This window comes from Nannospalax galili, unplaced genomic scaffold, assembly GCF_000622305.1.
Source record: "Nannospalax galili isolate Female #2095 unplaced genomic scaffold, S.galili_v1.0 scaffold618, whole genome shotgun sequence".
Classification (NCBI taxonomy): domain Eukaryota; kingdom Metazoa; phylum Chordata; class Mammalia; order Rodentia; family Spalacidae; genus Nannospalax; species Nannospalax galili.
This window is the reverse complement of record NW_008341873.1, coordinates 516,280-532,951: the sequence shown is the minus strand read 5'-3', so window position 1 is coordinate 532,951 and position 16,672 is coordinate 516,280. Positions and strand designations below refer to the sequence as shown.

General features: G+C 44.7%; 1 protein-coding gene and 1 non-coding gene across 5 annotated transcripts; both read right to left on the bottom strand.

Annotated features, from left to right (window-relative positions):
• Window positions 1-1,409: 1,409 nt before the first annotated feature.
• On the bottom strand, window positions 1,410-6,970 carry LOC115071103. 4 transcript variants are annotated; one of them, XR_003850220.1, is made up of 4 exons: window positions 4,327-6,970; window positions 3,537-3,590; window positions 2,369-2,402; window positions 1,410-1,753 (listed from the first exon to the last, which is right to left on the bottom strand). XR_003850220.1 is itself a non-coding variant. In XM_029565587.1 (4 exons), the coding sequence occupies exons 1-4, from the start codon at window positions 4,863-4,865 to the stop codon at window positions 1,691-1,693; spliced, it is 273 nt and encodes a 90-aa protein (XP_029421447.1). In that variant the 5' UTR covers window positions 4,866-6,970; the 3' UTR covers window positions 1,410-1,690. The 4 variants fall into 4 exon arrangements, 1 of the variants encoding a protein (XP_029421447.1); XM_029565587.1 differs by lacking the exon at window positions 2,369-2,402 and having other exon boundaries at window positions 4,327-4,437; window positions 4,821-6,970; XR_003850219.1 differs by lacking the exon at window positions 2,369-2,402 and having other exon boundaries at window positions 3,537-4,437; window positions 4,821-6,970.
• Trnar-ucu lies at window positions 4,504-4,588 on the bottom strand. Its single transcript is given in 2 exon segments — window positions 4,504-4,539; window positions 4,552-4,588. It is a non-coding gene; the product is annotated as a tRNA-Arg (tRNA).
• Window positions 6,971-16,672: the final 9,702 nt, after the last annotated feature.

Here is a 16,672-nt window from a genome sequence, read left to right as displayed (position 1 = left end):
TCCAATTATTACTCCTTTAATTTCCTTCTCTTGTCTTATTGCTCTTGCAAGAGTTTCAAGTACTATGTTAAAGAGAAGTGGAGATAATGGGCAGCCTTGTCTGGTTCCTGATTTCAATGGGAATGCTTCCAGTTTTTCTCCATTTAGAAATGAGAACAAGAAAGGGTAATTTTTTAAAAGCATAGTTTTTTTTCATAGTGAATATATCTGATTGCATTTTTATTGGAGGATGAATTTTTTTGTTAGACTAGACTCTACACATGAGGGAAGGCATGCAGTGTTTCAGTTTCTGTGATTTGGTGACCTCACTTAATGCAGTCTATGTCCATCCATTTTCTTGTAGATATTTTCTTTAAAGCAGAATAATATGCCATTTTATATATGTACCAGATTTTCATTATCCATCTGCTGATAGACAACTAGGCTGTTCCACTTCCTTACTATAGTGAACACAGCAGCAATAAATATGAGGGTGCAAATACCCCTATAGTAATGTATGAAGTTCTCTGGGTATATGCCCAAAAGTAAGATAGCTGGGTCATATGGTAGCTCTACTTTTAATTTTAAAAATTTGTTTTGACTTATTTTTATTTTAGTGTATGAGTGTTTTGCCTGCATGCAAGTGCACCCATACATGCAGTGCTTGTAGAGGCCAGAAGAGGACTTAGGATCCCCTGGAACTGGAATCACAGGTAAGTTGTTAGTCACCATGTGGGTGCTAGGAACCCAACCCAGGCCCTATGAAAGAGTCAGTGCTCTTAACCACTAAGCCATCTCCCCAGCCCCTATTTTTAATTTTTAAAAAGGAACATCCAAACTGATTTCCATAATGGCTGTACTAATTTGCACTCTGACCAGCAATAAATATGGGCTCCTCTTTCTCCACATCCTCTCCAATATTTGTTGTCAGATTTCTTTGACGATAGCCATTCTGACTGGGTTAAGTTGGTATCTCAGAGTATGAGAGATGTTGGTGACATTTTAAAATAGTTGTTGGTCATTTGTATTTCTTTTTCTGAAAACTACTCAAATTATCACATTTGTTGACTGGTAATTTTATTTCCTTGGTATTTAATTTTTTACAATTCTTTGTATATTCTGGATGTATTACTCATTTGCTGTGATAGAAACACTGACCAAGGCAATTTATAGAAGGAAGAGTTTTTTGAGCTTATGGTTCCAGGGGAATTACAGTCAGTCATGGCAGGGAGGCATGGTACCTGGAGATGGCTGGAGCAGGAACCAGCAGAAGCGAGCAAGCACAGGAAGCAAGAGAGAAACTGGAGATCTGGCAAGGCTTAAGAACTCTCTAAGCCCACCCCCAGTGACATGCTTCCTCCAGGATAGCCACACCTTCTAAGACGTCCCAAAACAGCGCCACAATCTGGGGACAAAATGTCCAAATACTTGGAGCCTATGGGGGACATTTTCACTCAAACCATCACACTGGATATTTAGCCTCTTGTCTGATTTATAGCTGGTAAAGATTTGTTCCCATTCTGTATGCTGTATGCTCTACTGGTAGTTTGCATTGCAGAAAGTTTTTAATTTCATATAATCCCATCTGTTGATCCATGGGGCTAGTTCCTGTGATCAGTAGGCTTTTTATTCATTTTGGAAGGCTAGACTAAAGCTTGTTCATTGTCAATACTTGAGTAAAGTATTATCCTACTTTACTCAAACTGCTAAGTTACTCATCACTTTGTGAAAACATCCTGGTCTCCTGGTTTGCAGACTGCAGGTGCTTATGCTCCTGGAAAACATAAGGGTGGGATAGAACAAATGCCAGCTCCAACAGGCCAAGTTAACCTTGTATGATAGTCTTGAACATAACATTTTTTTAAATGATCAACATCTACATATAGAGCTGACCCACAACAAAGGGGATGGACATAATATGAAGACACACACCAAGCCTTTTTATCACGTTTTATTTATCTATCAGGTATCTATCAGGTATTATAGAGTCTGTCTTAACAAAAGTTCATTCAAGTTTCTGCAAAGTCACCCAGGCTGCTATTATCATGACCCACATGTCAGAGGTGTGTCACCTCCCACAAGCTGGTAGGAAGCTTAGCTGTGTGATTTCCAAAGATAGTCAACTAGGAGCAAATGCAGTGATTCTGCTTTGTTGACAGCCTAGTTGATTCTGGGCTTACTGAGGATAATTTTGGGATGAAAACATTCCTTGTAACAATCCCCTTTGTCAATGTGGAGCCACCTTAAATTCCACTAGTTTTAGGCTGGTATAGTCATAAGGGAATCCTAGTTCTGTAAGCATTGTGACCTATGGCCTAATTCAGTGTATTATGACAGAGGTGTTGAAGGCATGCCTTTAATGAACAAAAAGTCAGGGCCCAGAGTTTACCTTGTTTCCTGTGGTGGCCTCTTTTTCAAAACCTCTGAAACCATGAATCAAATTTTTTTATATCAGTTATTTTGTCACAGAGATTTTTTTTTTTGAGACAGCGTCTCCCTGTAGCCCCAACTGTCCTGGAACTCACTATGTAGACCAGGCTGGCCTTGAACTCACAGAAATCCACCTGCCTCTGCCTCCCAAGTGCTGGGATCAAAGGCCTGCACCACCATGCCCCAAGATGAAAAGACTTTTAACACAGTCACCTTAGTTAATGTGAAACCTTGCATAACTTTGGCCAAGCTACTTTATTATTATAATCAATAATTCATGGTTATGCAGAAGCAACTCTTAAAAATCTGATGTATTCAGCACTCAGGAGGCAGAGGCAGGTAGATTTCTGTGAGGTCAAGGCCAGCCTGATCTACATAGCAAGTGCCAGGCCAGTTGGGACTACAGTGAGACCCTGTCTCAAAAGACCCAAAAAAAAAAAAAAAAAAAATCTGACCCTACTAGATTTTAAAACAGCAACAAAAATTCAGATAGATGAATGCAATAAAATAGAAAAATCCAGAAATTCAAAAGTATGTAGGAAGTTAGATAGTCATGAAGGTAGTATTTCAAATTAGTATAGAAAAGAGAGAGGGCTCATCATCTGATTCCGGGACAGAACTCCCATCACAAAACTATTTCAGATGGAGTGAAGATTTAAAAACAAAGCCATGAAAAGGAATAATCTGAGGGTAATCGGGCCTTCAAACTCACAAGCCAGCAAGCACTGATAAAAACAATCTATGAATTTCTGTAAAATAAAGATAAAATTTCATAAAAAAATCAGAGCACAGACTGGATATTATAAGCATAAGACTCTTTCCTCTAGTAGGTAAGAAACTACAAATGAATAAGAACGACATAGCCATCCTAAGTGGGTGTGAAACAACAGGAAAAAGAGCACAAAGGAAATACAAATTATCCTGTGTGTGAAAAAATGCTAGGCTTCACTCTTAATAAAAGACATGAATTCAAACTATTATAAACAATTTTCATTTGTTTGTAAAGTGGGTTGTGGGGAAACAGGCACTCTCACACATTACAAATGAGAATAAAATGGGTATAATTTCTAAGAAGGCATCCTGCCAATCCCTAATCAAAGAGGGCACAGATAAGGACTGGAACAAACCTGTGAGCCAGCATTGAACTTCCCAGGAATCCATCCTGAAGATGCGTATCTACACTGGTGCACAAAAAAGAACAAGGATATTCACTGCAACATTGTAATGGGAAAATAATGGGCATCTAAATGTCTGGTTATTACCGTCTATTAAATCAATACGATACAATCATACAACGGCACAAAGTAGCACTACTTGTATTCAGGGAAGGATATATCACATGTGGTCAGTAACTTTTCTCTTTGCTTTGAGACAGGGTCTCTGTGTAGCCCCAACTGGCCTGGAACTCACTATATAGACCAGGCTGGCTCGATCTCAGAGGTCCACCTGCCTTGGAATTAAAGGCCAGTGCCACAACGCCTGGTTTATTATGATTAATAATATTAACAAATATGCAGAGACAATAGATACAGTCATTTCTGCCTGAAGGAGCTGACAGGGAAGTGGGCCTGCTTGAACCGCTCTGCACTGGACTGGAAGAAGCAAGCTAGCAATCCCAGAAACGCAGATAGTGGGCCCTTTCCCTGATCCACGGAATCGAGGTCCTGAAACAAGAGGTCTCCAGTTTTGACAAGCCCCACTGGAGATTCGGGTACGTGCTTTGCAAGCCCTCGGGGCTGGAGGGGCACCCGCGCCGCGCAAGGTGCAGCGCGCCTCCTCGCCCCTGCTTGCAGCCTCTGTCAAGCTCCGGCCGTGGGGTGTCACCCGAGACCCGGGCCGATCCCACGCTCCCAGCAGGCCGCTGCGGAGAGCCGCGCTAACCCTGTGCCCTCTCCCCAGGCCTGTGATCGGCCCTACCCGCAGCTGAGTCCCGGAGGCCCTGGAAGTGCAGCTAAAGGCGGAAGGGCAACCGGATCCGAGCGCCGTGAAGAGAATCACGCGGGCGCATGACGAGTTACGCTGTTTAGACTGCAAAGAAAGGAAAGAGGAAAACGGAAAATCATTTTTGGGAGCTTTAAAAAAAAAAAACCCCTACGACTCCGCCGGGACTCGAACCCGGAACCTTTGAATGCCTTCAACCTCTAGAAGTCCAATGCGCTATCCATTGCGCCACGGAGCCACCTGTTGGAGTTTCGGCGCATCTGCCATATTAAGTCAAAGGCAACGGCCCCCGCGTCCGGCCCACCACTCCCTTGGCTCCCTGTGCCGCGGGAGAAGACGCCTCCGGCAGCCACGGCGAAGCCAAGCAAGGCGGCCCGCGGGAGCCGCAATCCCGGCTGGTCCGATTCATGCCCCATCGAGCTCCGGGCCCTACCCTCCCGACTCCCGTCCTGCGCGGCGCCCCCGCCTACCAGGAGTGTCGGAGGCTGCTCGGCCCAGGCCGGCCGTTGCGCCATTGCGCTGGGCGGGTGACGCCGGGCACTTCCGTCGCTCCTGCGAGCGGCGACGCGGAGCGGCCGCGAACCCTCTGGGCCCCAGCTCTTCGCTCCGCGCCCCACCTGCGGCGGCGACGCCCGTGTGCGTGCTTGTGCGTGTTTCTATGCTCTGGGCTTCGGAAACAACGGGTTTGGGTAGCATTTCGCTCCCCACAGACCCAGAGCCGAATTTCGGAGGCATCCGGGCTCTGGAGGCCTGAGGGGGACGACGCGCTCCGCGGCCCCTGCGGCGAGCAGGTCCCTGACGGCGGAGGAGGAGACGCCGCGCAGCCGCCGCAGACCGCACTCTCCAACGCGCGGCCGTGTGGGCGGCTGCGGAGGCCGACCGTGCGTGGGAGGGAGCGCGCGTGTGCCGGCTCCGGGGCTGCTGGGCGCGCGTCGCGCCAACGGGGGGTTTCCTGGGTGGAGCCCACGACCTGCGCCGCCCGGCACCTCTACTCCCGAGGGTACTCGCTCCATCCGCGGGACCCGAGCCACGCGATGGGAAAGAGCTAAATAAAACCTGGTTGCTAAGCAACCGCCGCGGCCAGACAAAAGCCCGTGCTCCGGGATCCAATCACCGTGCGGTTCTCCGGCCCCGCCTGCGCAGGAATCGCTTAGCTACCCCGGCCCCGCTGCGTCCAGGCTAGCCCACCGCGCGTCTCAGCACCAAACCAGTGCCTGCGTAGGACCAACGAGGAGTCTGTGCCTCCCTGCCGGGCATCACCGGGCACCAAAGCAAAGGGTTCTTCTGGCTGCGACCCTGGTCTAAAAGAGGCGAGGGAGCTCTCAGGAAGAGTCAGATTTTATCTTCCCTTGGAGACTCAGTATGTTGTTGTTCGCGGCTTTATGGATGCTGACAGAACCCATGTGGACCAGAAATGGACTATTAACGGAAGCAGTAGCTAGAGGGTCAGCATGTTTGTGTTGGTTCTGTGAACCCGTATTCTCCCGGGAACAAAGCTTATGGGCCCCAGGTGCATGCTTGCACACAAAATGGTTCACATTATAGGAGAGGAATGCTGAGCTTGGGAATCTATCATGTTTTATAGTGAGCACTAAGCAAGCCTGTTCTTTGTTTTGCAAGGAGACATTACCTCATCCCTCAAAATTGCTCCCTGCGAACACAACTCTGAGAAATGGTCCAAAGACAGAGTGATCAGTCTTGCATTCTTGGCACACCCAACAAGAACATGCAATGACACTAATGGTGAATTGCCTCTACAAATAGTAAAGTGGCAGTCTTATCTGAAGCCGGGCCTATTTCATTCCATCCTAATATATAAACAAAGTTCCTTAACGAACATTTTATATATAATATTGCTATGTCCCCTTAACATGGACAAATTTACCCTTTAAAGTAGAATATTGCTTTGGGGGGTGTCTTTTTGAGACAGGGTCTCCTGTAGTCCAAGCTGTCCTGGAACACACTATGTAGACCAGGCTGGACTTGAATTCAAAGAGATCCAACTGCCTCTGGCTCCTGGGTACTGGGATTAAAGGTGTGTTGCCACCACACCAGCTAGAATATTACTTTAAGTTAATTTTTAAGCAAATCTTTATTCAACTCTGCAGTATGCCATGCACTGGTGACATTTCAGGCTTTCCACTGGTTCTTGAACTTTTTTTATAACTCAAGTGGGGGAAGAGATGTTCAGTCCCCTATGGGAAAGTCATTCAGAGGAATTTTGCCTTGGCACCAAATCTCAAATTTTGAAGTCATTGATATGATTAACAATTGTGACTCACCCACAAAAGGGAGAATAGAAAAGGAAACCAGATGCTAAGGAAATATATATATGTACTTAATCTAACAATGAATTAAAGAATTTTAGATATTTGATTCCTACCACTAATTGAAACTTAAAAACCTTGTCTATGAAAACCAATACTGAGACACAGCATTAGAAGAATGTGTGGAGAAACAAGGCTTGTATGAAGTACTCTGTGGGCAATCAAGGTTTGACTTTGTGAGGAGAGTCATTCCACGTATGCCAGGTACGTTCTCTGACAATAAGCAATTTCTAGTGAGTCTGGCTGGAGAGGCAGTTGTGTTAACAGGTAAAAAGAATAGAAATTAATGTTTAATTGCTATATGGGGAAAAAGAGTCAATGGAATTTCGTCCCCCCCCCCTTATAAATTAAGAACGGACTCTTTGGGCTTATAATAACAGCAATTAAACAACCAGAACCAAGAATTCCTGAAAAGAAAAATGCAACCCCATCCTGCCAGCAGATGGCGCCAGAGTATGGGTTACAGTAGCCTTCCAGGACTGATCTCTGCCTTTGGAAGTTTCCCAGACAAGAAAGTTGTTAACTAAACACTACCTTGTTCTGGCGTCTTAAAGTTCAAATCCAGGACACATCTTTGGGGGTCTCCAGTAGCACGTTTCGTGTTTGTGCAGCAAGATTATTCTAGTTGCTATGTTCCAGTTGCTGTGCTTGGAAGACATTTCAGTCTTTCCCTGAAGCTAAAAATCTGTTGTATTTCTAGCAGCTTAATGAGCACATTGGTATGATACAGTCAGGCCTGCTATAAGAGGTAGAGTAGAAGTTTAGAACAATTTCTCCTTCAAGGACATTGCAGATTCCCTGAGGAATGAGGCCGATGAATATGAAGAAATAAGAATATTGTGCAAGGCAGCTTATGAAAAAGTGGCAACATGGGACTGGGCATCCCTGCCAGTTTTTGAGTGTGTACCCCCAGATAGTAAGTACAAACTACTAATTGTAAAACATACCCCCAAGAGAAAATTTCAAAGACGAGATTTTTAGAAAAAAAATTATCTAGTAGTAGAGTTTGAGATTGCAGGCAATAGAGTTAGGCCTGGGTTCAAATCTTAGCTCTGCCTTTTATTTGCAGGACTCAATCCTTAACCTCTCTGAGCCTTCTTTTCCTCATCTGAAAAATCATAATGCAGTCAGGTGTAGTGGCACCCGCCTTTAATTTCAGCACTCAGAGGCAGAGGCAGGTGGATCTCTGTGAGTTCAAGGCCAGCCTAGTCTACATAGTTCCAGGCCAGCTGGAGCTACAGGGAGACCCTGTCTCAAAAAAGACACCCACCCCCAAATCATAATGCTATTATGAGGATTACACAAATTAGTCCTTGCAAGAATTAATCTTAGTCCTGGCACACGATAAATGTGACAACTAGTTGTTGTTAGCAAGCATCACTCAATAAAGAAATAAAGGAATCCAAGATCCTGAAGGAACAACCAAAGTTCAGATACAGAATCAGTTAAATTTGTTGCAACTGCAGTAACATTCTGCATTTTTCCATCTAATGCCTCCACAGCTATATGGACCATGTTTGTTTCCAAACAGAAAACTTATCTTCTCTGCCTGAAAACATCCACTTTCAAGGTTTTCCCATGGGTTTTCTACAAGAAGTTTGAACAGATAATTGGTTTCATTCATTCAATTACATGGTTTTCCCAAATATGGGTGTAGACCACCCCCAAAGGACTTTTGTTGTTGTTTGTTTGGGATTTGTTTTGTTTTGTTTTTGAGACAGGGTCTCAAAACAGCTGTATCCCCAGCTGGTTAAGAATTCACTATGTAGACCAGGCTGGCCTTGATCTCATAGAGATCCACCTGCCTCTGCCTCCCAAGTGCTGGGATTAAAAGCATGGGCAACCATGCCTGACACCTAAGGACTTTTAAGACAGTTTTCTTGCCAGACAAAATCTGGCACTATTTAAGTGATGACATTTTTCATCCTAAAATATTTAAGAGCTGAGCTTCAAGTAGTCAAATAACCAAAGTATACTAAGGGTCAGGATGGGAATAAGGGAAAGAAAAGAAGTTTCAGGGATGAAGAAATTTAGATAGTTGACACTGGCAAGATGGTTCAGCACGTAAAGGTACCTGTTGCCAAGAATCTGAGAATCTGAGTTCAAATTCCAGAACCCACAGGATGGAAGGAGAGAACTGATTCCTAAACATTGTCTTCTGACCTACCAGTCAGTGCCAGCACACACACACACACACACACACACACACACACACACACACAAATTTAAAAAAGAAATTAAGACATCAAGACCAAAAAAGTAAAATTAAATTTGAAAAAAATAGAGGTGAATGGATCCTTGAAGGTACAGTGAGGGGGAGGGGTGGTGAGCAGAGGAAGGTAATGTTGGTGGTAGGACTGCAGGTCATGTCAGACAGAGAAGTTGAGGCAATCTTGAGTTTGAGAAGTGTGGTCTTAATGCAATAGGCAGAGAGGAACTACTCATTTCTTTTGACCTCAGAAAGGCTTTGCTTTAGAGTGAAGGCATCAGAGGACCATTAAGAAAGACTATTGTACTCCATTTAATTTGTTCTTAGTGTTTTTCAACAATTTCTTCATCCCTTAAGCAAGCAGTGATCAAGGGTCTGTTTCACCCAGTAGTGATTTTTAGCGACCTCAAGTTTACTCCCTTAAACCTTAAACCCATATTCTTCCAAGTTCTTCTTTTTTTTTGTCTTTTTGAGTCAGGGTCTCCCTAGAGCCCCAGCTGGCCTGGAACTTGCTATGTAGACCAGGCTGACCTCAAACTCACAGAGATCCTCTTGCTTCTGCCTCTTGAGTGCTGGGATTAAAGGCGTGTGCCATGCCTGGCTCATATTCTTCCAAGTTCTTAAAAAACTATTAGCATCATTCCTTTAGGCAAATCTATGTGATGGCATTCTGAACCCCATTCCTGGACCCCACAATGGATAACCCTCCATTAAAGCTTTGCAGATATTCTATTGCAGTTGAAAATGATGATGACATATTAACACATCGCATCAGGCTGTTCTGAGTTCTCCCTGTGTTGGGGGAGCTTACCTACTCCTCACAGCACCCCTCTAAGGAAAGCAGCGTCTTTGCCCCCATCTGTAGATGGGAAGGCAAACCAGAAGGAAAGCCACAGGAGTGAGTCAGCTGATACCTGTCCTTGAGTTCATGGTTGCCCTGCACTGCAGCTGCTTCTGCATGGAAAGAGATAGAGAACACACAGGCAGTTGGGAACAGCTTTGTTAGAGCAGTGGTTCTTGAACTGTGCCAGACACAAGAATCTTGATGCTCAGCATGTACTTCAAGGCCAGTTAAATCAGATTTCTCAGAGATGAGAGTCTGGTATCAATATTTCCTAAAACTTTCCAATATTTCCTAAAACTTTTCTATCTGCTGGCTTCAGGGCCAGTGCTTTCTGCCTTTGCTGCAAATGTGATGATGGGACCAGGAACAAACCCAGAAGCTGGTTAGAAATGAACTCTCGGGGCTGGAGAAACGGCTCAGCAGTTAAGAGCACTGGCTGCTCTTGCAGAGGATCTGGGATCAGTTCCCAGCACCCAATGGTGACCCACAATTGTCTGTAACTTCAGTTCCAGTGGATCTGATGCCTTCTTCTGGCCTCCTCAGCCATTACACATATGCAGTGCACTTACTTACATGCAGGCAAAAACATTCATACACATTAAAAAAGAAGAAGAAGTGAACTCTGAAGCTCACCCAGACATACCTGTAGGATCAAAATCTGCATTTCAACTAGATCCCACCAGAAGATTTGAATTAAAGTTGAAGTTCAGGGGTTCGATGTTCGAATTCATTATTTCACTAGTGCTTCTCTTACTAGCTTTAAATCCATATCAAGCAGATCTAAAGATTCTAGCCCAGGGACTGGAGAGGTAGCTTAGTGGTTAAGGGCACTGACTGTTCTTACAGAGGACCTGGTTTGATTCTCAAGACCCACATGGGAGCTAACAATCATCTATAACTCCAGTTCCAGGGGATCTGACACTCTCTTCTTACCTCCACAGATGTTGCACAACACAGGTGCACTTACACACATGCAAGCAAGACACTCATAAAATTAAAATAATAAATAATAAAGATTTTACCCCAAAATCTCAGAATCGTTTTTATTCCCCTCCCCCTGAAAAAAATGGCCTTAGAGTAATGGTAGCCTTTCACTGTGTACAGGAAGGGGTTTGTGGGCTGGGAAAGAAAAGTTGAATTCCTAGTTAAGTTCATCAGGCCCTTCAGTACATCTCAGAAAAGGCAAACCTACTCCAGGTTACCCTCCTGTGCTAGACATGACTGGGCTAGATCATGTCCATGATCCCAAGATGATTGAAAAAGCAAATCCTACAGCCAAAGTGTCTGCTCTTTCAGGGCTTCAGCTGTTTCTGTTACCGATCCCCATATGCCCCAAGCAATTCCTTGTCCCAGTGAAGGCCTTAGTATTTGTCATCAGGTTTCCGAATTGAACTAGAATTGCCCCTTTTCAGTTGCATGCATCTTCAATTGCTTTGTCAGAACCACTTTTCTGTTGGTGGTGATGGTGGCGGCGGCGGTGGTGGTGGTGGTGGTGTATGTGTGTGTGTTTGTGTGTGTGTATAAGACAAGGTCTCCTGTAACACACACTCCCCTTAAACTTGATATGTAGCTGTGGATGACCTTGAACTTCTGATCCTCCTTGCTTCGTTCCAAGTGCTGCAATTACAGATATGAATCACCAAACTAGTTTTATGTGGTGCTAAGGATGAATCCAGTGCTCTGTGCATGCTAGGCAAGTGTTCTACCAACTAGGTTGCATTCCCAGCCCCCATCTGCCATTGCTTTACAAGGCTCTTTGCTTCACCTTGTCTTCTCCAAGTTCTAATAGGTTATGTAAGAACAGAATTTTTGCAAGAGGTAGTTTTCAAAAACTCATCCATTCCCTACCCTGTGATCATATGATCTCTTCATTAAACCTTAGACTGACTGTTGGTGAGGTGGCCTGACTGGTCTGTGGTGAGAGTGAGCAGAGAGGAGAATTGTCTCAGAGAGGCGTGGCTTGGGGAGGGGATACCAAATCAAGGACTGGGTTTGGAGGTAATCATATGACCCTGGGAAACTACTTAACTTTTTTCATGCCTCTGAGATAGAGGAAAGCTATTCTTTCATCCTTCTTCCCTCCCTCTTCTTCCTTTCTAGTTTTAAAAATCATTTATTATTATTACTATTACTACTACTACTACTGCTATTACTATTACTGTTATTTGGGGGTGCACATGTGTGGTGGTCCAAGGACAACTTTGTGGAGTCATTTCTCTCCTCCCACCCTTATGGGGATTCTGGGGATCAAGCTCAGCTCATTAGGCTTGCTCAGCAAGCATCTTTACCCACTGAGCCATCTCCCTTGCCCCTGTTTTGTTTTTTGAGATAGGTTTTCGCTGTCACCAAGGTGGGCCTGGATTTGCTAGGTAGCCCAAACTGGCCTTGAACTTATGATGTTCCTGCCTCAGTTTCCTAAGTACTGAGATTACTGCCATGCCTGGATGGAGAAAATAATTTCTTCCACAGGGTTGGCTTGAGGATGAGCTGATCCACTGACACACTGACCTGCCAGTTAGAGACCTACTTATAGCGATTTATCATTGCATTGACATATTGTCCAGGCCTTAGCAGCTTAAAACAATAAAAATGTATTAGCTCATAGTTGCTGTGTGTCATGAAGCAGCTTAGTTGAATGGTTCTGGTTCAGGGTGCCTCATGACTATGTCTGGAGCTGTAATTATTTAAAGATTTGACTGGGGCTGAGGGATCTGCTTTCAAGATGACTCACTCATGTTGCTGTTGGAAGGAGGCTTCAGTTCCTTGGCATATAGACCTCTCCATAGGGACTGCACCCCCTAGAGGGAATTATCTGATAGAGGGAAGAAGAACAGAGAGAGAGAGAGAGAGAGAGAGAGAGAGAGATCCAAGGTCCTTTTTATTTAGCCTTAGAAGTCACAAACTGGGTCTGGAGAGACCATGCGTCGGTTAAGAACTCTGTTCTTGCAGAAGACCTGGGTTTGAATCCCAGCACCCACATGGCAACTAACAACTGTCCGTAACTCCAGTTCCAGGGGGTCTGACTGTCTCTTCTGTCCTCCAAGGGCATTGCATGACATGGGTGCACTTACCTACATGCAGGCAATACATGCATACACATAAAATAAAAATAATAATAATAATAAAAAGTCACAAACTGTCACCTCACCACATGCACAGTGTGGAAGGGCACTACAAGGGCTGTAAATACCAGGAGACAGGGAGATTAGGGTCCATCTTGTTCATCCTGCCTTTTTTTTAAAAAAAAAAAAAAAGTCAGGGTCTCACTAAGTAGCCCAGGCTAGCATCAAACTAATAATCTTCATGCCTAAGCCTTGGGGCCCTAGTGCTGGTATGACAGGCATGTGCTGTCACTCACAGTGCAGGTCCTGCTCTCTACATCATGGCACTCACATTCTTCCTCCTCCACTCCAACACTCTAAAAAGGAAGACAGCTGAAATGATTTAATTTTGCTCACACTTAATTTCTTTGACTGTAAATTAGAAGAATCCACCCTCATCTCAGGCATCTAGTCATGATTCAGAAATTTGGGAGTAGAGTCAGAATTGATCTCAGTTCACCTGAAGGACGTGGAGCATACCTGGGATGTTTCTTCTTTTATTATTCTTTGGTACTTGCTCACTTTCTCCTTAAAACAATCCATTCTATGTTTTTCATTATTTCTAAGTTATCAGGTTGTCAGACAGTCAGACTAGGCACAAATATGGAGGCTGAAATTGACCTTTGTGTTCTGGAATGCATTTGAACACAAATAATTGACTTCTGGATCCCTACAATATGGCTGAGTTACTGCGCATTCATTTGTGGAGTGGCAGAGTCACCATTACTCATCTGTCCAGTAGCAGATGTAAAACTCTCAGAAAAGAACAGCCTAAATACCAGGTTCTCCAATCCCAACAGTGGAAAGTATAAGGAAGAGAAGCAGCCTGTCCCTGCTTCTCTGGAGGATCTTTCCTGGCAGCCATGGGTTTGGGTTTTTAAGCCTGTGGAAAACAATAATAGTAAGGGGAAAGAGCTCTAGGGTGTTGTCCCAACAGAGTCCATGCTTGAGCCAGTGAACGTGACTCATGCAGATGATGGGGTGGTTGAATAAATGGATTCATTAATTCTTCAAATGCAAAATGACCCAGGCAGATACTCAGCTGGTAGGTGCTCATACAGTGCAGGGACTTGGATCAGTTTCTACTGGCCACGTCTCTACAGAGCTGTACTGACAGCCACATTGTACCAGTCATTACATATGACACTGAGACATATGACATTACATATGGCTTCTTACTGCATACCAGGTACAAAGAAATGGTTAGGATTATTTTTTTTTTATTTAAAGGGAAGCGTTTTTAAAAAATAAAATTTGTGGGACTGGAGAGATGGCTCAGCGGTTAAGAGCATTGACTGCTCTTGCAGAGGACTAGGATTCCATTCCTAGCATCCACATGGTGGCTAACGACCATCAGCACCTCCAGTTCCAGGGGATCTGATGCCTTCGTCTGACCTCTGTGGGCACTGCATCACATGGATGCACTTACACACGTGCAGGCACTACATTCACACACATAAAATAAAAATAATAAGTAAAACACAAAAATTAAAAATAAAAGTAAATAAAAATTTATTTTAAATTTTTAAACAAAATTTATTTTATGTGTATGAGTGTATTGCCTGCATGTATATAAGTGCACCTGTGTCATGCAATGCCCATGGCGATCAGAAGAAGGCATTGGATTCCCCTGGAAGTAGAGTTAAGGATGGTTGTTAGCTTCTATGTGGATGCTGGGAATTGAACCCAGGTTCTCTTCAAGAGAGGCAATGTTCTTAACTGCTGAGCCATCTCTCCAGCCCTTATTTATTACTTTTACTTTACGTGTATGAATGCATTGCCTGCTTGTATGTAAGTGCACCTATGTCATGCAGGGCCCATGGAGGTCAGAAGAAGGCATCGGATCCCCTGGAACTGGAGTTACAGATGGTTGTTAGCCACCATGTGGGTCCTGGGATTCAAACCTGGGTATCCTACAAGAGCAGTCAGTGCTCTTGACCGCTGAGCCATCTCTCCAGCCCCAAAATAAATTTTAAAAGAAATGTTTAGAAACTAGTCTGATGTTACTGATAGGACTAATGACATGGAGAAAGGCTAGAGTCTGATTGGTGGTGAATCTGGAAGGGGTGGAACCTGGTGATCTCAGAACTGCAGCAAGATGGAGACTGGAGAGAAAAAATAGAGTTCAAAGTAGATCAAACTGAAAATAGGTGAATATAGCTCTCTAGAAATCTGGAGGCAAAACCTGGAAGTCTTACAAAAGAAGGAAAGGCCAGGAACAAAAATTGGGTAGGTAGAGGCACTCTCAAAAGTGGGGTAGATAAACTGGGCATGGTGGCACACTCCTTTAATCCCAGTACTTGGAAGGCAGAAGCAGGCCTGGTCTCCATAGCGAATCCAGGCTAGCTGGGGCTACAGGGAGACCCTGTCTCAAAAAGACCAAAAAGAAGAAAAAAAAAGTGGGGTAGATAGATGCTCTCTCAAGTGGGTAATAGAGAATACCTAATACCTTTTCCCTAGACAAAAATGCCTCCTGACATTGACAAATGTCTCCTAGGGGCCAAACAACTCAGCTTTGAGAACCACTGCTTTTAGTTGTCTTCTTTGAGGTTGTCTGTGATCCATCTGTTTATAGAGGGTGGATTAGAACTTAATCAGGGCAATCACTCTGGCCTCGGGGGCTGGGAAATGTAATTCCGGGCAGCCATGTGCCCAGCTAAAAGTCAGGCGTTCTGGTACTAGAAACACTATTGAGAGATGATGTAAAGCTAACGACTCAGCTGAACTTTGGCTCTTTTGTTTCAGGTTCTAGCTGCTGGGGGAGATGCGGGGTCCCAGCAACAGCTAATGGCTTTGCAGCTCTGAGTTAGGACTCTTCCCACTTCGCTGGACCTTCAGCTGAGAAAGATGCCACTTGCTGCCTTTCACCGTGTGGCCATAACTCAGCTTAAGAATGTTGCAAGGGGCTTGGGGAAATGGCTCAGCGGTTAAGAGCACCGACTGCTCTTGCAGAGGACCCGGAGGACCCTGGTTAGATTCCCAGCACCCACATGGCGGCTACGAACCGTCTTTAACTCCAGTTCCTAGGGGAATCTGAAGCCCTCTTCTGACCTCCACGGCATTGCACGACACGGGTGCACTCACATACATGCAATACACGCATATACATAAAATAAATGTTTTCATCCTTTGAAGTCTGCAAGATGGAGGGCGTAGCAGAACGAGCCCCTCTCAGATGAGTGGCACCAACATGAGACTTGGCTGGTCTCTGTCCCTCAGAATTCCTTGCCAAGAAAAGTCCCAGCCTGGCAGATGTCAGGTAGACACACACAGCCCTATGGTAGCTCCAGAGAGCCCTGCTTTTATAAATGGCACATCTGTCCTACTACATGTGACCAACTCAAATCATGCCATATGTGCCTCATTGCAAACCTGTCTAGATAGCCAGATAGATGTGCCTCCTAGGCTCCCAGCTAAGGAGTGACATGGTCCTCAGGGTGGCACAGTAGCTTGAAGGAGTGGTTTTGTTTCCTGTATCAGGCCCTCTGTCTTGTTTAAATTCCTTTTATTAAATGTTTTGACTTTTTTATTTGTTCAGTGAACACTTCCCGGACACCTGTTTGGGCCTGGTACTTTATGGGGTTCCAGAAACACAAAAGCAAGCAGTTTCCATCTTCCTGGAGCTGGTGCTGACCATACCCTTCCCGCCTTCCCTCATCTCTTCCTAACTCCCCATGCTTACTTCCCTTCACTGGGGACATTGCTCTGCCCCTCTTCCTCCCTCCTGTCCTTTCCTTGTGGAGGTTTTGGTTATGTACATACTCAGCCTGACGAGGGACTCCTGACCCTGCCTGCAACACGTGACACATTCATACATGTACTTCTGGGCATGTGTGCACAA